The 24,397-nt window shown below is 43.6% G+C and overlaps 1 protein-coding gene across 2 annotated transcripts in view; it reads left to right on the forward strand.

Moving 5' to 3' along the window:
• Positions 1-24,397, forward strand: part of xylt1 (xylosyltransferase I) — a 224,537-nt gene that overhangs the window by 139,698 nt on the left and 60,442 nt on the right. For both annotated transcript variants that reach the window (XM_048552771.2, XM_059654199.1), the window contains exons 3-4: positions 10,851-11,023; positions 12,458-12,660. In XM_048552771.2, the coding sequence (XP_048408728.2) occupies positions 10,851-11,023; positions 12,458-12,660 (376 nt within the window). The remainder of the gene's footprint in view (positions 1-10,850; positions 11,024-12,457; positions 12,661-24,397) is intronic.

Raw genomic sequence — 24,397 nt, forward strand, 5'->3', positions numbered from 1 at the left:
AGGGGGGACCTGACTGAGGTCTATAAAATCATGAGGGGTATAGACAGGGTGAATAGCAAGAAGCTTTTTCCCAGAGTGGGGGACTCAATTACTAGGGGTCACAATTTCAAGGTGAGAGGCGGAAAGTTTAAGGGAGATATGCATGGAATGTTCTTTACGCAAAGGGTGGTGGGTGCTTGGAACGCATTGCCAGCGGAGGTGGTAGAGGTGGGCATGATATCGTCATTTAAGATGCATCTAGACAGATGAATGGGCAGGGAGCAGAGGGATACAGATCCTTGGAAAATAGGCAACAGGTTTTGATAGAAGATCTGGATCAGCGCAGGCTTGGAGGGCCGAAGGGCCCGTTCCTGTGCTGTAATTTCCTTTGTTCTTTGAGGGGGTTAACTTGCAGTCCTTGAACTACAGTCCTGGCCCTCCTCCAATGCCATAATGACACTACACGCAAACTGGAACCTCATATTGCTCCTTGGAATCCTGCAGCCCAATGGCCGAAACATGGTATTCACCAGTTTTAAAATCTGTCCAATCCCGGCCTCATCCCATGTCCAACCCGCCCTCTTATCCTCACCTCCTTGACTGGACACAACCTGGCCCTCTTCTCTCCCACCTACCTGCATCCATCTGTCACCATCCCACCCACTTTCCCCCGTCCTACTCCTGCTATCTATTTATTCCTGAGCTCCCTTCACCCCTACCTATTTCTGAAGAAGGGTCCTGACCCGAAATGTGAACTTTTCTGCTCCTCTGATGCTGCCTGGCCTGCTGTACTCCAAATTTGAAGCAGTGCCTTGTTTTTGTCTGAACTTGGTCCACATAGGTGTCAATGAGGAGCTCGGGTAGCCTTGTGAACTTTTCCACAGCTTCATTTCAAAATTAACACTTTAGCACGGCAGTGTTACATGTTAAATTGTATCAGTTTGCTGTTCACTCGTGCAACTTATAGCAAATGACATTAACTATAAACCTGTAAACAATGAACGTAGAAACTAGCCATAGGCTCTGTTTTATTCCATTGAGTATCAATAATCAGGTAGTTTCAAGAAAGAGGTGGGTGCAACATGCAGTTGCTATGTTAAAATTTCAACCAGAAACACTTCTCGTCATCTTGCAGTCTCTAGAATTTCATTCATCCTTCTGTGTTCTGGCAGCTTTTTGGACCAGGTGAACAGTATAAGGTGCTGCTGAAAACCCTGCAAGATTGAGAAAGAAGTGATCAATGCTTCATCATCATTAGGCATTAACTTAAGTGGTCAGTCTTAATAAATCGCAACCGTTTTTCCTTTAAGAGTCCTTTTAGAATTTGTTTCGTTGTTAGTTATTTTGTCATTTAATACTGATGCCCTCGCACTGCAGGTTAGTATCCCATTGGTGTATCTATAAACAAATTGGATGTCAGAGATATGCCAGATTCCTTAATGATAGCTCTGCTCAGTTTATGGTTTCTGAAATCTCAAGCTATTTTTCAAATGAAAACATTGATATAGACTGTTTGCTCAGCATTCCAGCACTGTCTGTTGTGGGCTGTGAATGTCTCATTTCTTTATTTTATCTCCTTGATCTCCATTGAAGCAGGATAGGCGCAGCTATAAAAGTTTGTGCTGTATAATTCTTACAACATTGAACCCAGGTGTGGGGAATACATGTTTTTCCTGTTGCACTATAAACTGGAAACAAACTCAGGCACTGCTTTACTGCTGAAATATCAGAGTTTTGCAACTTGAAGGTCAAGTGGGGTTATGTGACGTATTTAAAACTCTACAATGGCTATGTTTCTTTTAAAGCAGTGAGCTTGTTGCATTGTGCCATTGGATGTCTTTGAATCAAAGGAAGACTGCTTGACAACAGCGTTTGGATAGCTCAAGCTACAGTTTGCAACAGAGATAGTAGGAACTGCAAATGCTGGAGAATCCAAGATAACAAGGTGTGGGGCTGGATGAACACAGCAGCCCATGCAGCATCAGGGGAGCAGGAAAGCTGACGTTTCAGACCTAAACCCTTCTGATGAATTGTTGGTTAAGGTGGGATGAAGGGCTTGTCTTACGAGGAGTGGTTGAGGAAGCTGAGTCTGTATTCGATGGAGCAGAGAAGAATGAGGGGGAGTTTGATTGAAACTTACAGAATACCGAGAGTCCTGGACACAGTGATTTGGAGAAGATACTTCCACTAGTAGGAGAGACCAGAGCATGGGGTAACAGACGAACTTAGACCCTTCTTCAGAAAAGCACCCAAGTTCAATTCTACCCTGGAGTGACTGTGCAGAATCTACACAGATATTCTGGTGCATTTCCCTCTTGCGCTGAGGTTTTTTCCCCAAAGTCCAAAGATGTGCAAATTAGGTGGGTTGGCCATGTTAAATTGCCCATAATTTCCAGGGATGTGCAGGCTAAATGGATAAGCCATGGGAAAAGCAGGGTTACATGAAAAGGGTGGGATGTTCTTTGGAGGGTTAGTGTGGACTTCTTGGGCCAAATGGCCTGCTTCTACATTGTAGAGATTCTGTGAATTGCTTCGGTCCTGAGTAGCAGCCAGGCAAACTGGTCACCTTGGTTATTATACTTGGGAGCTTCCAATTTATGTTGGCTTGAGAACAACAGGGCTCAATTATTCACAGCCTTTTTTCCAGTTAGGCAATGGCCTGAGGACAAGGTGTGAGTGGCACTTATGCAATGGTGGAATACACAGTGTTATTCCACACAGCTCGAAATCCTGGGAAAGAGAACCCTTTCCTCAGTTCTGAGGTTGCGAGTGGAAATGTGTTTGGAAGTTGAAGATGGGCTATGTACCATGCGTAAGGGGTAGTGCAGAGGGTGTTCACACTGATTGATGGGAGGAGGGTGGGAATGGTGTTGGGAGAAGAAGGGAAATGAAAAAAAAACAGCCAGTTATGGAATGTTAACAAATTCCAGAACTTTTCTGTCTGAAGATGACTTGTCTGGCAGTCTGTTTTCCAATGACCGGAAATACCATTTTACTCAAGGATCCAAAGGGCCTGACTGAATCCCACTTATGTGTAAATAAGTGAGTATCCTTCCCTGAACTTGCCATTAGCTCAGTATCACAACGAGCCAGTACACTGGCCTGCCTCTTCCCAAACGCCTGAATCTGGCACTGATGATCACTTTCTCATTCCCCTTTACGTTTTATTCCTTCCTTGTTAAATATTTTTGTCTCTTATTTGTCTTTTTTTTCCAGTCTTGTTTGTTTGCTAGTTTTCTTTGTTATTGTGACTAATGTTGAAATCGGTAACGAGTGATCTTGGGTTAGGAGTTTAGCATCTCACTTTGATTTTACATTTCTGTTGGAGAGAAAGCTTGGCAGAGACTTGTCTGTTCCCCTTTGCTCTGTGCAAAGTTGTCATGTAGGGTGGGTTGTCTGGAATAAGCTGCGTACTCCTGCCACTGAGAACATTTCTCTGTAGGGCACTTGTTGGATAGTAGTTGCCTACTAGAAATAATCTATAGTCTGTGCAGAATGTACCGAGTGTGAAAACAGCAGTTGAAAATTGCTTTGTCCGCTTCAGTGGCTGTAAAGGGTGAAAATTGAGCTCGATTATATCTAGTTGTTTTGGCGTAACAAGGTGGTGTTGTCATAAAAGCTATGCTTTCTAATTTAACAACAATGAGCCTTGTGGGAAAGTTATGCAATGAAATTTATTTAATTGATAAAATTGTGATTTGTTTAGCCTCCAAAGCTAAGATAGTAGTTTCTGGTGAGTCATCCCTTAACATGCCAGCGATTTCTGCTGTCTGCTAGATAAGAAATTGAATATGGAGGCTATTTGTGCAGATGAGTCAAATTCCATTGTGTATGTAACAGAAGTGGATAATACCTCATTGTTGCACAGACTTCGCAGCACAGCAGACTGATGACATTGTTGGTGGAATTTCCACAAACTATAATTGGAGCCAAAGACTTCAGCTACCACTTCTAGTTTTATGAATCTCATGTTGTGTGCAGAAGGCTTACAAGCGCAGCTCAGTGCTTTTTTAGCACCTCATTGTGAGCATTTGTGTTGAATGCGTGTTTGACGGTGCTCAATGTTCTGTTGGCCCAAAAGAAGTCAACAGGGACTTGGAATGCACTCAAAAAGGGTGTTTCTAGAGTAAAGGCAATAATATTCGGAAAGTGACAGTCTGAACCCTTCTGCTCATTTGATACCTTTGCCTTAGTTAGCAACACAGCAGCTTTATGTCCTTGCTCAAGATCACACTTGACAGTAGGATGTAGTCCTATGGCACATGTCATGCTGCAGTGTGTTATTCAAGTGATCATTATACTCCGTTCTTGTTGCTGAATGAATACAAGCTATTGTAGTATGCATGTGTCAACTGAATCTCACCCTACCTTCATCTGTATTGTCCCAGGGACTCTGTTAAACTTTTGAATGAATGAATGATTTTATTGTCACGTACAGTGAAAGATGTTTTGTCGCCATTTTGGATTACAAATTGAATAGAAATAAATTACTTATATAGAGCTTCATCTTCTGTTCAATTGACAGAAAAATATTAAGGCAGAATAACAAGAAATAATACTCAACTTTACAGTCCTCCTTACCAAGCCTGGCTCTAAGTTTCCCGAAAACCTCCAGGGTTTCTGCAAAGTGTTCCAGTCTCTGGGCCGTTATTCTGTGTCCAGCTGATGCCCCAGGAGTCTCTAACCATTCTTTTTCCCCAACAAGTACCAGACAAATTGCACATCCAACTGTGAGAGATAGGAGGCACTGCAGATGCTGGAGAATCTGAGACAACACAGTGTGCAGCTGGATGAACACGTCAGGCCAAGCAGTATCAGAGGAGCAGGAAAGCTGACGTTTCCGGTCCTGCCTGGGTTACTTAGTTTTACTTGGCACCAGCCATGAATCAATCCTGGGACCAGCCAATTCTGTTTAGTTTAGGATTTTCTGAAATGATTTGCTGATTTATCAGGAGAGACCACAGGCCATAAAAAAAAGATAAACCAAATTTATGGCTAACCCTATTAATCAAGGATCAATCAATGCAGTGCAATCTCCATATCACTACGTTCACTTGTTGAGCAGATTCATTGTGTTATGCTAACCTGTAAAATATGAAGTGATCCAGCTGATACTGGAGACTCATGGAGTTATAGAACATATAACATAGAAAAGTACAGCACAGTACAGGCCCTTCGGCCCACGATGTTGTGCTGTGGAATAATCCTAATCCAAAAATAAAATGACCTAACCTACATTCCCCTCAATTCACTGCTGTCCATGTGCATGTCCAGCAGTTGCTTAAATGTCACTAATGACTCTGCTTCCACGACTTCCACTGGTAAACTATACCATGCGCTCATAACTCTCTGGGTGAAGAACCTCCCTCCGACGTCTCCTCTATACCTTCCTCCTAACACCTTAAAACTATGACCCCTCGTGACAGTCAATCCTGCCCTGGGGAAAAGTCTCTGGCTATCGACTGTATCCATGCCTCTCATTCCCTTGTACACCTCGATCAGGTCACCTCTCTTCCTCCTTCTCTCCAGAGAGAAAAGTCCGAGCTCAGTCAACCTCTCCTCGTAAGACAAGCCCTCCAGTCCAGGCAGCACCCTGGTAAACCTCCTTTGCACCCTCTCCAAAGCCTCCACATCTTTCCTATAATAGGGCAACCAGAACTGGAAACAATATTCCAAGTGTGGTCTCACCAGGGTTTTGTAGAGCTGCAGCATAACCTCGCGGCTCTTAATCTCGATCCCCCTGTTAATGAAAGCCAAAACACCATATGCTTTCTTAACAACCTTATCCACCTGGGTGGCAACTTTGAGGGAGCTATGCACTTGAACACCAAGATCCCGCTGTTCCTCCACACTGCCGAGAATCCTGCCTTTAATCCTATATTCAGCATTTAAGTTCGACCTTCCAAAATGTATCCCTTCGCATTTATCCAGGTTGAACTCCATCTGCCATTTCTCAGCTCAGCTCTGCATTCTGTCAATGTCTTGCTGAAGCCTGCAATAGCCCTTGATACTATCAACGGCACCTCCAACCTCTGTGTCATCAGCAAACATACTAACCCACCCCTCAACCTCCTCATCCAAGTCATTTATAAAAACTACAAAGAGCAGAGGCCCAAGAACAGAGCCCTGCGGGACACCACTCAGCACTGACCTCCAGGCAGAATACTTAGCATCTACAACCACTCTCTGCCTCCTGTCAGCCAACCAATTCTGAATCCAGACAGCCAAATCACCCTGTATCCCATACCTCCTGACTTTGTGAATGAGCCTGCCATGGGGAACCTTATCAAATGCCTTGCTGAAGTCCATGTACACCACATCCACTGCTCGACCCTCGTCATCCTATCTCGTGACTTCCTGAAGGAACTCAATAAGACTTGTAAGGCATGACCTGCCCCTCACAAAGCCATGCTGACTCCCTTTAATCACGCTATGCTCTTCCAAATAGTCATAAATCCTATCTCTCAAAATTCTTTCCAAAACCTTGCTGACCACAGACGTAAGACTGACTGGTCTGTAATTTCCAGGGATTTCCCTATTCCCTTTCTTGAAAAGAGGAACAACATTTGCCTCCCTCCAATCTTCCGGTACGACTCCCGTGGAGAGTGAGGAAGCAAAGATCTTCACCAGCGGCTTAGCAACCTCCTTTCTTGCTTCCCGGAGCAACCTAGGATAAATCTGGCCTGGCCCTGGGGAGTTATCAATCTTAATGTTTGCCAAAATTTCCAGCACATCAACTTCCTCAATCTTTATCTGTTCAAGGCTGTTCTCCTGCTCCTGAAAGTTCCAGTTCACAACAAGGTCCTTTTCCTTAGTCAAAACCAAAGCAAAAAACTCATTGAGGGCTTTGCCTATCTGCTCAGACTCCACACACAAGTTCCCTACGCTATCCCTGGTCGGCCCTACCTTCTCCCTGATCATTCTGTTATTCCTCACGTATGAGTAAAATGCCTTCAGGTTCTCCCTAATCCTTCCTGCCAAGCCTTTTTCGGGCCCCCTCCTGGCCCTCCTCAGTCCACTTTTGAGCTCCTTCCGAGCAAGTCTGTAATCCTCTAAAGCTGTGCTAGACCCTTGCTTCCTCCACCTTACGTACGCTGCCTTTTTCTTTTTGACAAGAAGCACCTCTGTACCCGTCATCCAAGGCTCCTTAATCTTACCCCTTCTTACCTGTCTCAGAGGAACAAATTTATACATCACTCGCAACAACTGCTCCTTAAACAGCCTCCGCATGTCTGCTGTGCCCTTTCTGTGGAACAATTGCTCCCAATCTGTACTTCCCAACTCCTGTCTGATAGCGTCATAGTTTCCTTTACCCCAGTTAAATATCTTCCCCTGGTAACTGCTCCTTTCCCTTTCCATGGCTATGGTAAATGTGAGGCTGTTGTGGTCACTGTCGGCAAAGTGTTCTCCCACTTTGATTATGATACTCTGAAAACAACAGGAAGACAAATTGGTTCAAAAACGTCTGCCAAATTACCAGTGAAAATAAAAGCACCTTCCATTATTTATATGCAAAGACTACTGGGACTACAAATGTACCATTAAATGTGGAAATTAGAAAGTCGCTGTTCAGATGCAGGGCTCACCATTAACATCTTAGCTGAGTTCCTCAACATTTGAAATGTATTGAGTAGGGAGAAGCTCCTAGAAGTGACATTAACATTCTAAAGAAATATTCAAAACATTTTGAGTCTCTTTTAACTGCCTTCCACAAACTTTTATGAGATAATTTCTGTCAACCTCTCCTGATACTGAAATTAACTACTAAGAATGTGGAGTCTCATCCCTTCATGTTTTAATTATTGTTAGAGATTTAAATGATTTATAAAACTGTGCCAAAGCTGAACCTCCCCTTTTTATGAAGTGAGATCCCTTTGTTTTTAACACCAGCTGTTCCTCAGATTTTGATGTTACGGCTCTGCCAGAGCATGTTCATCATGAAATTATTCCAGATCCTTCATCTTTTCCTTGGCACCTTTAGTAGAATGCAAATAAATTGTATCCAGGAAGCAGAAATATCTTGCCTGAAAGGGGAAGGTAAGCGAATGCTACATACGGGTAATGGACTGACAACGAAAGTTAAAGGTTTTTATTACTGCAGCTTATAAATAATCAGGTAAAGATAAAAACACAATGATCAAAATTTCTTTTCTCCAGTCACATGAAATTGGACTGTGACAAATCACCAGCCCATTTCACACTGTGCCTGGTTTTTGTTTATATTGCCTGGAACAGAAACCAAAATCTGATGGGTTATTTAATGAGCTCCCAATTTTCTTTGAGCAAGGTGAAGACCAGTTTCATCCCCAGCTGCTCTCTTCTCCCTACAAAAACAAAGTTGAAAAGCATAAAGTTGATCTCGAGTTGCTTATTTTTACGATGAATGTATGAGCAGCAATAAATCAAAGCTTTTTGTAGGACACTCAATAGAACTGATGCAAGAATACCAAATTTCAAAGGGGTCAACAGTTATTGCTGGATGAGAAGAAGGTGCTGATTGGTTGATAATGGGCTCTGATTGGTCAAGGTATTGTGCTGGAGAATGCAACAGGGAACTATTGTAGCGCTACATATAATCACACAGAAACCTGTTCTTTACAGGAAAAGGAAATATCTCCAGGCACTGTACCTTTTCTTCTAAAGTAAATAAAAGCATAGGAATAGTGATATTGGGAACTGCAGATGCTGGAGAATCCAAGATAATAAAATGTGAGGCTGGATGAACACAGCAGGCCCAGCAGCATCTCAGGAACAGATGCTGCTGGGCCTGCTGTGTTCATCCAGCCTCACATTTTATTATCTTAAAAGCATAGGAATAATTGGTTCCTGGTGCATTCTCCATGGCAAAATCTTGCCCAATCATACAAAACTTGTTGCGCCTTTTCCTCAAGATGCTATACCTTTTGAAGTTCCGTGTTCTTGCATCTGCCTTCGTGAATATTAGATGAAAAGCTTTAACTGACTGTTAACCTGTGAATTTTTACCAAATGCAGAGGTTTGTTTTTTAAACCTGTGGGATATGGGTGTTGCTGGCTGGCCCAGCAATTATTGCCCATCCCTCGTTGCCCCTTGAGAAGGTGGTGGTAACTACTTCCTTGAACAACTCCAGTCCATGTGCTGTAGATTGACCCTCAATGCCCTTAGGGAGGGGATTCCAAGATTTTGACCCAGAGAAAGTTAAGGAACAACGATATATTTCCAAGTCAGGTTGTGAGTGACTTGAAGGGGAACTTGCAAATGGTGATGTTCCCATGTATCTGCTGCTCCTGTCCTTCTAGATAGAAGTGCTCATGAGCTTCAAAGGTGCTGAGTAAGGCTCTTTGGTGAATTTCTGCAGTGCATCTTGTAGATAGTACACACTGCTGCTACTGAGCGTCGGTGATAGAGAGAGTGGGATGTTTGTGGATGTGGTGCCAATCAAGTGAACTTTGTCCTGGATGGTGTCAAGCTTCTTGAGTGTTGTTGGAGCTTCCCCCATCCAGGCAAGTGGGGAGTATCCCACCACACTCCTGACTTGTGCCTTGTAGATGGTGGGACAGGCTGTGGGGAGTCAGGAGGTAAGTTACTTGCTACTGTATTTGTAGCCTCTGACCTACTCTTCTAGCCATTACATTTATATGGTGAATGCACTTGAGTGTCTGGTCAATGATAACCTCCAGGATGTTGAGCTTTGGGGATTCAGAGATGGTCACACCATCGAATGTCAAGGAGTGATGTTTGGACTGTCCCTTATTGGAGATGTTCATAGCCTGGCATTTGTGTGGTGTGTATATGACTTGCTCCCTGTCAGCCCAAGGTCTTGCTGCATATCTGTATCAGTATCTGCCTCAGATACTGCTTCAGTATCTGAGGAGCCACAAATTGTTCTAAGCATTGCACAATCATCAGCAAACATCATCTTGCATGGAAAAGCCCTGGGCAAAATTGATGTTCAGAGATATCTGGGTGCTCAGGTCCATTGTTCCATGAAGGTGGCAATGCAGGTCAATAGAGTGGTCAAGAAGGCATACGGCATGCTTTCCTTCATTGGATGGGGTATTGAGTACAAGAGTTGGCAGGTCATGTTACAGTTGTATAAGATTTTGGTTCAGCCACATTTAGAGTACTGTGTACAGTCCTGGTTGCCACATTACCAAAAGGATGTGGATGCTTTGGTTAGGGTGCAGAGGAGGTTCACCAGGATGTTGCCTGGTATGGAGGGTGCTAGCTATGAAGAGAGGTTGAATATATTAGGATTATTTTCATTAGAAAGACGGAGATTGAGGGGGGACCTGATTGAAGTCTACAAAATCATGAGGGGTATAGACAGGGTGGATAGCGAGAAGCTTTTTCCCAGAGTGGGGGACTCAATTACTAGGGGTCATGAGTTCAAAGTGAGAGGAGGAACGTTTATGGGAAATATGCGTGGAAAGTTCTTTACGCAGAGGGTGGTGGCTGCCTGGAACACGTTGCCAGCGGAGGTGGTAGAGGCAGGTATGATAAAGCCTTTTAAGATGTATCTTGACAGGTACATGGATGGGCAGGGAGCAGAGGGATACAGGCCCTTAGGAAATAGATGACAGGTTTGGACAGTGGATCTGGATCAGCACAGGCTTGGAGGGCTGAAGGGCCTGTTCCTGTGCTGTAATTTTATTTGTTCCTTGTTTATGATGCATTGTGTTTGTTTCTGACCTGTCCTGAATGAATGATTTGCATAACTGAGGTTGCATCAGGAGAATGACTCTGGGCTTTGGCTGTGATTTTATCTCCCATCATTATTTATAAGCCATCAAAAGAAATCGCCTTTCATGCAAAACATTTTGAAAAGATTTTAATTTATCATTTCTGTGGCATTTTGTTTCTAATTTTGGACTACCATTTGTTACTAACAGGTAAAGCAGCAAATAATATCCAGCCAGAAGATGACTCCTTGGAATCTTTGCCTCAAAACCCTATCAGAATTGCCTTTGTTTTGGTTGTTCATGGGAGAGCTTCACGACAGCTGCGGCGCCTGTTCAAGGCGATTTATCACCGAGATCACTACTATTACATTCATGTGGACAAGGTAGGCTTAAGAGCAGCCATGAAACTCTGTCCCTTTTCTTTCCATGATTTAAAAATCTAATGGGTATCTGTTCGTATAAAATAAAGGAGATGGTATGCACTGCAAAAATCACATTTTGAAAATAGTGATTATGCGTGAAGAGAATGCACCATTTCCAAGCCTCATGATATGCCCCACTATTGTTTACGGTTTATTCATAAATCAACTATTTAGAATTTTTTGCTTGCCTGCCTTGCTGTCATATCTCAATGATGCACCAAAATGGTCTTAAGAATGATGCAAGTCTACAGGATTGATGTATGTTGTGACACTGCGTTCAAACTGGGGAGGAACACTGACCATGCTTAGAGAGCTCAGGCTAGTAGCGTTTGAATGCCAGTGACAGTTTGAGTGTTGGAGAGCAGATTGTTTCACTGCTGATGCTAAAATGTGGGTACTTTACAAAACATTCATGCTAGCACTTATACTTTTGTCTTTGCATTTGTTATAGATATTTTATTTCTGAAGATGATCATCTGCTTGCTAGTGTACTCTGTGTTAGTCTAATTCAGTTACAGACAGACAGACTGCACATCTTTTGGGTGGAATCTTGTGCGCGTCCTGGGAATGGGAAGCCAAACAGGCAAAGGAACCTCATTGTGCAAACGGCCAAAAACCCATTTCCAGGCAGCGGCACAGAAGTTTGTATCTAAGCTCACGGAGCTTTAGAGACGTGTCAAGGTTCCCAATGGTGCACGTTGTGAAGCCTTTTTGCATGTCCTGCATGCTCATTAAAGGCCAACTCAGCAAAAATTAAAATTCTCATCCCACTGAGGTCCTCTAATTGAGCAATACGTGTCTTCTCTTTCTCAACTGTGTTGATGTTGTGGCACCATGTTTACAGGACTTCAGACTGATGGACATTGCTCAGTTGCCTTTGGAGGAGCTTTGGGCCATGATGTTTGACATTGGGTCGTGATCATTTGAGTTGCGTGGGGGATGGAGAATGAGGAAGGGAGGGATATGAGCATGGAGTAAAAAGGCTAGCTGAGGGTGAACATCTGTCTCGGGAGAGGAAGAGTTGAAGGGCCAGAACATTTAGCTGCAGGCGTCTACGGAAAGAGCCTGAGTGATGCTCTTGACCTACAGGAAATGATTTCCAGTCCATGTGTCTTTAAACATGGTGACAGTACCTTTAACCCTGTAAGATAACAGCAGGGGTATCTGCTTTCTCCAGCTCTTACCACAGGATGCACAGATTTCACAGAGAAATGCCAGCATGCTTGCCCCAAACAGATGTGATGCTCGCTTCTGTACCCAGTGCTGTAATTGTACTCTAGAATGGAGTACTCTGTTTCTGTGACACAAAAATGCAGTGATTTTCTATTGGATGACTTGATTCGAAAATAATTTGTTCTCACTAACCCATGTCTTTTTTTAAACTCCTATTTTCAGAGATCAAACTATCTGCACCGGGATGTATTAGAGTTTGCCAGTCAGTATCCAAATGTGCGAGTCACACCTTGGCGAATGGCCACCATCTGGGGTGGAGCAAGCCTGCTGACCACGTACCTGCAGAGCATGCGGGACCTACTGGAGATGAAAGACTGGTCCTGGGACTTCTTCATCAATCTGAGTGCTGCTGACTATCCAATTAGGTATGGAAATGATTACAGACTCTGTCTATGTGTGTACCCACCGATTATATGTTTGAAGGGTTAAGGAAGCCTGACCACTGACGATCTGGCAGAGAGTCCCAATACTAACCAGTGCAACTATGCAGCATTTACTAGCACCCAGAAGTGCTGGCCTGCATATTTAGGAGTGCTTTGGTATCATTTCCCCCAACTCAGGTGAACTTACACTTTTTACATTTAGTGTTTAGAGGACAGGGTGGAATTATGCAATTATATGTTGTTGCTAAATCTCCTCAGACAGCACCTTCCAAACCCACGACCACTTCCTTCTAGAAGGACAAGGGCAGCAGATACATGGGAACTCCACCCCCTGCAAGTTCCCCTCCAAACCACTCACCATCCTGACTTGGAAATATATCACCATTCTTGTAGTGTCACTGGGTCAAAATCCTGTAATTCCCTCCATGCCAGCACTATAGATGTACCTCCACAACATTGAATATTTTTAAGGCTAAGTTAAATAAATTGTTATATGACAAGTGTCAGGGAGGTGGTGGGAGTGATTGAAGAAATAACTGTTTAGAAGATGGTCTGCACCTCTATTCTTCCTCCCAATGTGCATAACCTCCCACTTTACCACATTGTATCCCATCTGCCACTTCTTTGCGCACTCTGCCAGCCTAGTCAAGTGCTCCTGCAGTCTCCCTGCTTCCTCAACACTATTTATCTTTGTGTCATCTGCAAACATAGCAACAATGCCCTCAGTTCCTCTGTCCAGATTGTAAATGTGTAACATGTATAATTATGGTCTCAACTCAAATCACTGCAGAGCTCCACTAGTCACCAGCTGCCATTCTCTATAAGGTCCCTTTATCCCCATTCTCCACCTTCTTCCAGTCAGCCAATCCTCTATCCATGCCAGTACCTTTTGCCAGAATCAGCCATGATCTCATTGAATGATGGAACATGTGCAAAGTGCTGATGGGCTACTCCTGTTCCTATATTCCCAACTTGCTGTCAACTCATGGATCCTGGGAATGAGAAGAAAAACATATCTTCTGTGTTCCGTTTTTGCTGATACTTGGATTCAAAACTAAACTTAGGTTCTTAAAATAATTGCACAGAGGCCAGTATCCTGTCCCCAAGTCCCCATTTATTTACTTGCATGCAGTAGACTGGCTGTGGCCAGCCAGCTTGGAATCAGCCCCCTGAACTGAGGAGATTCCGAATCCCCTGTTTATACCGATTCTTCTCGCTTGTTTGTAAATTCCCCTTTTCTTTTATGTTCCCCAGCTTCCATGTTGTGTGAGCACGTGTGTGAGTGTGAGCGCGCGTGAGTGTGAGATGGCATGTGTGTGTGTAGGTGTAGAAGACAGTTGTATAGTTGACTTTGGTGGTTTGTCCAGGTAGTGGAATTCACTAATGTAGCCAGGGAGCTTGTGACAAGCAAAGCCCCAGTATGGGCAATCCTCACATGTTTATATTGGTCAGCCAGTTCCTCCTGATTGGCCCAGGTTAATGACCCCAATCAAGGATCTCATCTGAATCTCAAACAAATTCTCTTGGCTCCACACCACAGTTCTAAATTGTTAACTGGTTAAGCACGCTTGACAAACTCTTCAGCGACAAAATAATTCCCTCACATTTTGGTGATTTTCGAAAGTGAAAGATCGACTAGATAGGCCAGGTGTTTTGTCTATGTTCCATCACTTTGTGTTACTCAATTCTACTGGATGTCAAGATAAATATGCCTTTTTGTATAAGTAGGGTTATTTTTAAAAAAACATGAAAGGCTCATGGCTGTTCTTCAAAGCTCGTGGCAGTTAATTCCAGAAAATTCAATTTGTCCTCCTCAATGTATAATTCATCTGCATTCTTGATTCCAGTTGATCAATCACTCACACATCAGACAGCTCACCTGCCCACCTCTTAGCAAATGTGTCAGCATTGAAAGACCTCTATATCATCTCTGAGACAGAGGTACAGTTATTCAAACTAACTTCTGTGAGCCCAAATCAAAAAGGCAACTTTGAATAAATGATACAGACCAAACTATTTTGCTCACACTGGTTTCACATGGCCTACAAACATGTTTGGGTCATTTTTGTTTTAAATTTGCTGTTGAGATATCTGAACGAAATATTTTTTCCCTAAGTAGGAATTCAGTCCCCACAACCAGTGCATTGAAACTAAAGGATCTCAATCAAAGTCACTGAAAACTAATTTCGTGTGATGCAGCACTTTGCATCATGGGTGACTTTCCAGCAGAAACCTTTACATTAAATCTCCAAGTTCATGCTGACTTAAGAGTGCAGGTTAATAACTCTAGTACCTGCACCTATTGATTTGATCACCCTGCTCTCCTCAGGTTATCACAAGAAGCAAGTCATCACATTTATCTTAGCTGATTCTAACTGTGAAACCTGCTGGCTAGGGAGTAACAATCGTTAGCATTTAAAGGTTATTCAGTGTGATTGATTACAAGCCATACTTGGTGTTTAGTATGGGCTTGACTTTATAAAATTGTTATCCGTTATGGTTCTGTTGTTCACAGGTGTTTAATGCTGAGCTTATTGCCATTAATGCCTCAGAGTGCTATTTATACAGAGTAGAAAATTGATATGAAACCAAAGCTGTACAGCCTATTGTACAGTGCTTTCTTTTACAGTATGGGCCCATTCTTCTAAAGTTGCATCTCACAAAATGTTGAAAGATCGTGCCAGTATTTTTTGTGTCTGTGGCTGGGATGTGTCATTTTGAAAATTTCACAGAACACGTTGACACAAAGCAGAAAAACCACCTCATGGTATTTCCCATAAAGGAGTATGTGGCTGTCACTGCTGCATGATTGCTGGGCTTCTCGTGTGTGGGAAATATTTGCTTGTTTATAATTTCTCATTCACGGCTGTGGGTGTCACTGGCACTGCTGCCATTTGTTAATCGCCTCCCATTGACCTTGAGAAGGTCGTGATGAGCTGTCATCTTGAAGTCCCTTTGGCACTGCTCCAGCCAGAACTCTGGGTTTTGAGAACAATTTAAGATTGAGTTTTCAGAGTGGAACTAACTAATTGGTCCTGTAATGATAGTCATTGCAAACCAAAGATCGCTCATTTCAATCTAAAAGTAAATATTCTACTGTAGTGTCAGAAGATCGTAACCAGTATTTTAACTGCACTCTATTAGTACTTTAATTGTTAAACCTCTGAATTCAATGTGTTTATGATAATAAACTCCACCCAAAAATCAGCAGGGTGCTCTTTCAAAACAGCTAACAGCTCATACAGCCTCAATTAATAAATCAACGCATAATATCTCTGTGCCAAAGCCAGGAATGGGTAAAATATTCCCTAAGTCTTAGATATCGTTCTCTTCGTCCCAACTTGTAGTCAACACAATGTCTACCTTCACATCTCTCAGTGTTGGGGTATGTCTGTCCTCACCATGACTTCTTGTTGTAATATTGAATATTGCATAGCTGTGCTGTCATCTGTCCTGTCTGTCACCAGCTCTGCCAACGCTAATATTGGCACCAAGCCTTCCAGCTGGACCTGTGGACTGATCCATAACTTTGTTTTCACACTTGAGATCTGACAGCTTCATTTCAAAACTGCTTTCCTGACTCTCACATTTACCTGCAACATCAACAAATGCCACTGAAAGGAAGGATAGAGTTGAAAACCTGAGTTTTCATTTAAGGTAATTAATTGCCACAGGCAATTAAAAAGTATGTATTTCCATGATCTTATTAGGATAATCTATCATTTTTTCAAAGAATTAGTTATTTTAATAAATTATCAAGCTTGCCATATATTGTAAAGGCAGTCTGAGAAGCAAAGAAATATCTAGATAAGCTTGAATAAAAGTTTATCACTGAATACCTTTTGAAAGGGTAAACTTAGTTAATCACCATCGTCCCTGCAGTGTCAGTAAATATTGACATGCCTCAACACCACCATGATTTACACAAATTATCTTGACAAACTTTCTTGCCTGACCTCAGACTTTCTGTTCAACTATGCTAGCTTCAACCACACTATGTACCAATTAACTCAACAGAAGTAGAGGTGTCAATAACCAGGGAACACAGATTTAAGGTAACAGGCAGAGCATTACGGGCAGAACTGAAGAGATCATTTTTCATCCAGATAGTGGTGGGAGTCTAGAACTCACTGTCTGAAAGGTTAGTTGAGTCAGAAACACTCAACATTTAAGCAGTGTACAGATATTCACTCGAGTTAATATAGCATCGGCCAAAAGCTGGAAATTAGGATTAATGTAGTCGGGTCTTTGTTGACTGTTGTGGAAATGTTGGGCTGAATGGCAGCCTTTTGTGCTGTAATGTCTGAGCTTCGGTGCTAGCACTACTCCGATACATCCAAGGATTGTGTATCCAGGTACCAGTGTTCTTGTTTCTGTATGACCTGCAACTGGAGTCATTTGCATGTCATTTTCAGAATAACTACAATTAACCACAAACAACTATAATTTACAAATGGGAAGTTTTCATAGTGTGCTTTACGGAGAGATCTCAATGTACAGGCAGGGACCAGTATTCATAAATGTTGATTTGCAATTACACTTTGACAGGAGCAAACTACAAAGGCTGTCAGACAACAAAATGTGAGGCTGGATGAACACAGCAGGCCAAGCAGCATCTCAGGAGCACAAAAGCTGACGTTTCGGGCCTAGACCCTTCATCAGAGCTCTCTGATGAAGGGTCTAGGCCTGAAACATCAGCTTTTGTGCTCCTGAGATGCTGCTTGGCCTGCTGTGTTCGTCCAGCCTCACATTTTGTTGTCTTGGAGTCTCCAGCATCTGCAGTTCCCATTATCTCTGATACAAAGGCTGTCAGGTTGATTTTTTAAAAAATCCTCTCTAGCCATGTCCATTTACAACAGTTCTACCTTTGATCACACCAGGCTTTCGGTACTGGAGCTCATGCTATGCACACAGAATGGATACATTATTTTGACCCCATTTAAGAAACTAATCATCAATTTACTTCTTCATGACAGTGCCTTTGAGTGCTTACCATTAGCACTTGATATACCTTCTGTTATGGCTCAATGGAGCTTGATACAGAATCGAGAAAACCCACAGTACGCTGTAATTGTGCCCTGAAGACAGTGACCCAGTTTTAATGACACTGGGCAATGTTTTGAAGTATAGTTTTCATTTTCAACCCAGGTGAATCAACAAGCAATCTTTAGACATAATTTTTGCAACATGTTTCTGATCTCTTTGGATGTGGTTGTTGTTTCATAAACCTGGGAAATGGACCCTCCAGGGTAACTTTATAATCTTTCATTGTACATTCACAGGAATGGGCAGGGAGCAGAGGGGTCCAGATCCTTGGAAAATAGGCGACAGGTTTAGGTAGAGGGTCTGGATCGGCACAGGCTTGGAGGGCCGAAGGGCCTGTTCCTGTGCTGTAGTTCTCTTTGTTATTTGTTTCTTTGTTCTTTGTTTCTTTGTATTGGAGAACCTCTGACGAGAATGCCAAAAATCCCTGAGAATCAGAAGTACTGCCTTCCGTAAGCGTAATTTCTGATTTTCCCAAGAAAATTGTAGACATCCTGGGTTCAAAAATGGAAGCTGCCTCCATTTAAATTGGATTTTGGTATCCCTCCTGCCTGGAACCTGGAGTGTGTAAAGCAGAACAGGTGAAAGTAGGTCTGTTTATTTGAATTTATTTCTAGCACATAGCCAGTGATCTGCTTTGGAGAGATGAGATATCCCTGTGGATCATCATCTGGGATAGGGGAAGCAGGTGGTCTTTGGGAAGTTGGAGGAGAGGTCAGGTTTTGTTGGGACATGGTCAGAGATAGTGCGTAAGAATGTGTCTAAAATTGTAAAAACTCACTAAAATGAACAAGAATGTGAAACAACTTGGGATTTGAATGTTAGTTTTCTTAAGTGATTAATTGAAGGAATTTAAATGAAAATGAACTTTTTTTAATTATCAATTCCCTGTTTTTAAAGCGGTGATATCTTCGCATAACACAATACTTTGTCAGCTCGCTTCCTGAGATTTTCCTGGATAGATATTGAGGAGATTGGTATGAGGAAGGCAGGGTACAGGGTGGAAGTCATTGTTTGACATGTTGGCATTAAGTTGGCTTAGAACCACCCTATCAGCCAGTGCATTTCAAATCAGAATAACTCAATACATTAGAAAAAAAATTCTTCCCTTCCTTCCCAATTCGTGTACTAAATGGTTTACATTTGTCCTCTGATGATCGGACCACCTACAGGTGAAGTCTATCTCTCTTGCCAGCTTCTCTTTCAAAACTTACCAGTGCTACTAATTCTCCTCTTCTCTGTTCTAAAAATGAAGTCCCTCATCCTTGATAGAACGGTGTGAAGCTGGATGAACACAGCAGGCCAAGCAGCATCAGATGTGCAGGAAAGCTGACGTTTCAGGCCGAGACCCTTCTTCTGATGCTGCTCGGCCTGCTGAGTTCATCCAGCTTCACACTGTTTTATCTCAGGTTCTCCAGCATCGGCAGCTCCTACTATCTCCCTCGTCCTTGACACCATTTTTAATGAACTTCCAATGTACTCTCTTCAAAGTCATCAACCTTCAACGACATCCTGTTTTTGTCCGATGACTTGTATGTAGGTAATAAAATCACCTGCCACAGTTGACGATCTCAAACCAGTGAGGACTGTCATCTGGCACTCCTTAAAATCCACATCTAGAGGAAGTTAGCCGTGGTCTTCAATAGCAACACTTCTTACAACGTAGTGAGCTGGTGCACCTATACTACAGACAGCACAGGTATTGTTTAAATTCGTATTACACCCTGTATTAACCAGCGCATGATGAGCTTTTTAAAAAATCACAGATGTAGGGAACTAAAGATTGGAAAAATCAGGAATGAAAGCTGAATAAATTTGCAATATATTTGTGTACCTTCTATTTAGATAGAGGCAACTGCAATAATTATATATGAATTTAAAAAGCAACCAGAAAATAGGAATTATGATTGTAAAATAGCGGGGATATATATGTTCAGAATATCACATGTGAAAGACCAATCAGAAAATAGGAAGAAACAGGGATTTATTTTCTGGGTAAAAACCTAAAGTATTGTGGATGCTGTAAGTCAGGAACAAAAACCAAAGTGGCTGGAAAAGCTCAGCAGGTCTGGCAGCACCCGTGAAGATAAAATCAGAGCTAATGTTTCAGGACCATCTGAGAGGGCACTCAGGCTGGGGGCAGGGGTGTGTGAAAATTAATGTCTCATCTGAAAGCTGCAATGCAACACTTTCTGACTACTGCAGTGAAGTGTCAGCATTAACTGTGTATTAAGTCCCACAATCTTCTGACTTGGGCTATGCTATGACTGATAGCTGCTGGGAGTCAGCACTGAATGTAGCAGTAGTTTGGTGATGTGTATGGCATTACTCCTGAGCTCCTTTTTGGTAAAGGCCCCATTTCAGTCCTTTTAAAGACCTCAAAGAAGGTAAAGACCAAAGGTTTTCAGGCTATCTTGTACCACCTTTCCATACCAAGCCACCAGACCAATAGGAAAGTGCCTTATTAAGGACAGTTTGAGATAAGACACTCTATAGCTCTATGAATGAAGACCAGTCGTCATAATTATTCAATCAAACCCATCAGTGGCAAGATGGTAAAGAAAAGCCACAGGCCACTGCATTTTCAGTCAAACCTTGCAACGGATTTCAGGGGGGAAAATATGTTACTTTGATTTTAATATAGCAGCAGAAGTCTGTTTGAAGAAAAGCCATAATTGAAAGCATCAAGTTGGAAAATGCTAGATTGCAGGAGGGGGCGCTTTAAGTCACCATTGTTCCGTTCCTTTCCCTTGAACAGTTTCATGTATTATATGTAACAATTTTGGAGTTGGGAGCAAGTCTGCTCGATGATGAGGAAAGGTTAGAACTAGGAGGCCATGTGATAACCTACAGTAGGACCTTCAACTCGTGTCATTAACCCGACCTCCTGAATCAGCCTCACTCATAATTTATTTTTACAGCTTGGCACCTCTGAAAAACACAGAATGTCCAATTGGAGACAAAGTTTTAACAGTGCAGCAAAAGACCCTTCTTCTTGTCTGTGCCACTGCACAAGCATCTCATCTTGCAGCACTGGGCCCAAAGCTGGGCTTTTCAGATCCTCGTCTCAATAATTCTTTAATGCCCTGAGGGATCCTGCTTCTGCCACCTTTTAAGGCACAGAGTTCTAGATACTTTCTTGGTGAAAAACCTTTCACTCAAGCCCCTTATAAACCTCCTGCTCTTTACCTTAAAATTCTGTCCCAGCCTTTTCTGTCATTGACCCCTCTACTGAAGGGAAAAGTTTATTCCTAATCATCCTAAGTGTACCCTTCAGAACTTTGTACACAGGTTACCCACTTCTCTAAGGAGAACAACCCCAGCCTATTTAGCGTGTCTTCATTACTGAATTGCTCCAGCACAAATCTACCTTAAATAATTAGCTGCCGTGAACATTCGGGCTCAACTAGGCCCCTGTGTACAGCCTTTTTACAACTGGGCTGTTTGATTCACCTCACACTTCCCTTCCAACGCTTTTCTACACAATTAATTTCTTAAATCCCAATAAAATTATGGAATCCGAACTGCAGTGACATTAAGATAATGGGAACTGCAGATGCTGGAGATTCCAAGATAATAAAATGTGAGGCTGGATGAACACAGCAGGCCAAGCAGCATCTCAGGAGCACAAAAGTTTTTGTGCTCCTGAGATGCTGCTTGGCCTGCTGTGTTCATCCAGCCTCACATTTTATTATCCTGCAGTGACATTAAAGTCTGATTCCAGCATTGATTTAGACGTGTTTTATCTCGTGATCTTGATAGCAATTCAAATTTCTCTTTTCAAAGAAAATAAAGTTTAGCATAAAAATTTTGTAGAAGTGAATTTATTTTAAAAATTACTCCCTGTGGTGATTTGAGTCAGGCCTTTTAAGACTACAAAGCAAAATTCAGAGCTGATCAGGAAGGAGGTGTGGTTCCCTGATGGGCTACATGAATCAGATGGGGTGCATGCCATCTAAGTGGGACACTTGTGTGGACGAAACTGAAAAAGGAAAGAGGCCCACCCTCACCCCTGTCCCAGGCCCCAAGATGACTTTCCATATTAAGCAGAGGTTCACCTGCACATCTGCCAATGTGGTATACTGCATCCACTGTACCCGGTGTGGCTTCCTCTACATTGGGGAAACCAAGCGGAGGCTTGGAGACCGCTTTGCAGAACACCTCCGCTCGGTTCGCAATAAACAACTGCACCTCCCAGTCGCGAACCATTTCCACTCCCCCTCCCATTCTTTAGATGACATGTCCATCATGGGCCTCCTGCAGTGCCACAATGATGCCACCCGAAGGTTGCAGGAACAGCAACTCATATTCCGCTTGGGAACCCTGCAGCCCAAAGGTATCAATGTGGACTTCACCAGCTTCAAAATCTCCCCTTCCCCTACTGCATCCCTCAACCAGCCCAGTTCGTCCCCTCCCCCCACTGCACCACACAACCAGCCCAGCACTTCCCCTCCACCCACTGCATCCCTAAACCAGTCCAACCTGTCTCTGCCTCCCTAACCGGTTCTTCCTCTCACCCATCCCCTCCTCCCACCCCAAGCCACACCTCCATCTCCTACCTACTAACCTCATCCCACCTCCTTGACCTGTCCATCTTCCCTGGACTGAGCTATCCCCTCCCTACCTCCCCACCTATACTCTCCTCTCCACCTATCTTCTTTTCTCTCCATCTTCGGTCCGCCTCCCCCTCTCTCCCTCTTTATTCCAGAACCCTCACCCCATCCCCCTCTCTGATGAAGGGTCTAGGCCCGAAACGTCAGCTTTTGTGCTCCTGAGCTGCTGCTGGGCCTGCTGTGTTCATCCAGCCTCACATTTTATCATCAAGGATAGGTTTGACTCTGGTTGTCGTGCGTTATAGATACAGCAATCTTCACATAATGTTACTGAAGTGCTCTTTGCAAATGGCCCTTTGTCCTAGTGAGAGGGGAGATCGACTCGAACAGCAAATGTGAAAATCTGCACAGCTTAGAATGCAAACTGTAAGTTTTCTTTGGCTGTGAATGGAGTTGTTATGCAAAATGTTTGACAGCATGAGAAACATTTCAGTGAGCACAGGAGGGACCTAGTATTGCTACAATACAGCATTGACACTGACAAGCAAATAGTTTCTACAGTACACAAATGAGTGATAGTGGGAACTGCAGATGCTGGAGAATCCAAGATAACAAAGTGTGGAGCTGGATGAACACAGCAGGCCAAGCAGCATCTCAGGAGCACAAAAGCTGACGTTTCGGGCCTAGACCCTTCATCAGAGAGGGGGATGGGGAGAGGGAACTGGAAAAAATAGGGAGAGAGGGGGAGGCGGACCGAAGATGGAGAGAAAAGAAGATAGGTGGAGAGGAGAGTATAGGTGGGGAGGTAGGGAGGGGATAGCTCAGTCCAGGGAAGATGGACAGGTCAAGGAGGTGGGATGAGGTTAGTAGGTGGGAAATGGAGGTGCGGCTTGAGGTGGGAGGAAGGGACGGGTGAGAGGAAGAATGGGTTAGGGAGGCAGAGACAGGCTGGGCTGGTTTTGGGATGCAGTGGGAGGAGAGGAAGAGCTGGGCTGGTTTTGGGATGCAGTGGGGGGAGGGTACGAACTGGGCTGGTTTTGGGATGCAGTGGGGGAAGGGGAGATTTTGAAGCTTGTGAAGTCCACATTGATACCATTGGGCTGCAGGGTTCCCAAGCGGAATATGAGTTGCTGTTCCTGCAACCTTCGGGTGGCATCATTGTGGCACTGCAGGAGGCCCATGATGGATATGTCCTGCAGTGCCACAATGATGCCACCCGAAGGTTGCAGGAACAGCAACTCATATTCCGCCTGGGAACCCTGCAGCCTAATGGTATCAATGTGGACTTCACCAGCTTCAAAGTCTCCCCTTCCCCCACCGCATCCCTAAGCCAGCCCAGTTCGTACCCTCCCCCCACTGCATCTCAAAATCAGCCCAACCTGTCTCTGCCTCCCTAACCTGTTCTTCCTCTCGCCCATCCCTTCCTCCCACCTCAAGCCACACCTCTATCTCCTACCTACTAACCTCATCCCACCTCCTTGACCTGTCCATCTTCCCTGGACTGACCTATCCGCTCCCTACCTCCCCACCTATACTCTCCTCTCCACCTATCTTCTTTTCTCTCCATCTTCGGTCCTCCTCCCCCTCTCTCCCTATTTATTCCAGTTCCCTCTCCCCATCCCCCTCTCTGATGAAGGGTCTAGGCCCGAAACGTCAGCTTTTGTGCTCCTGAGATGCTGCTTGGCCTGCTGTGTTCATCCAGCTCCACACTTTGTTATCTTAGTTTGTACACAAATACTGCCTTGCATGCAGTTTGGTGAGTATGACGCAGTTCAGAACGAACTAGTTTCAGGAAACGGAGTACCCAGTCTGAGATGATGCCTCAGATATCCACTGGCTGAAACTTTCTCTGAGCCTGTGTTGGGAAGACCAGATAAGGGTCAACTAACTCTGCACGAACCCTTACTGCCAAAACAACCTGTCAGATTGTGCCCTAATTCACTTCAGAGATGGCCACCAAGCTTCTTGGCCAAGCACAGGACTCAACTGTGGCATCCCAACTGACCAAAAACCACCAACAAATCAGAGGAAGCGCCTTTCAGGTCCTAAAGACAGGCAATTGACATCTGCTCCTTTTGGCGCAAAGGTAGATGTTCTTTCACTCCTCGTAAGGTGAGAGTCAC

Source organism: Stegostoma tigrinum, chromosome 23 (genome assembly GCF_030684315.1).
Source record: "Stegostoma tigrinum isolate sSteTig4 chromosome 23, sSteTig4.hap1, whole genome shotgun sequence".
NCBI lineage: Eukaryota > Metazoa > Chordata > Chondrichthyes > Orectolobiformes > Stegostomatidae > Stegostoma > Stegostoma tigrinum.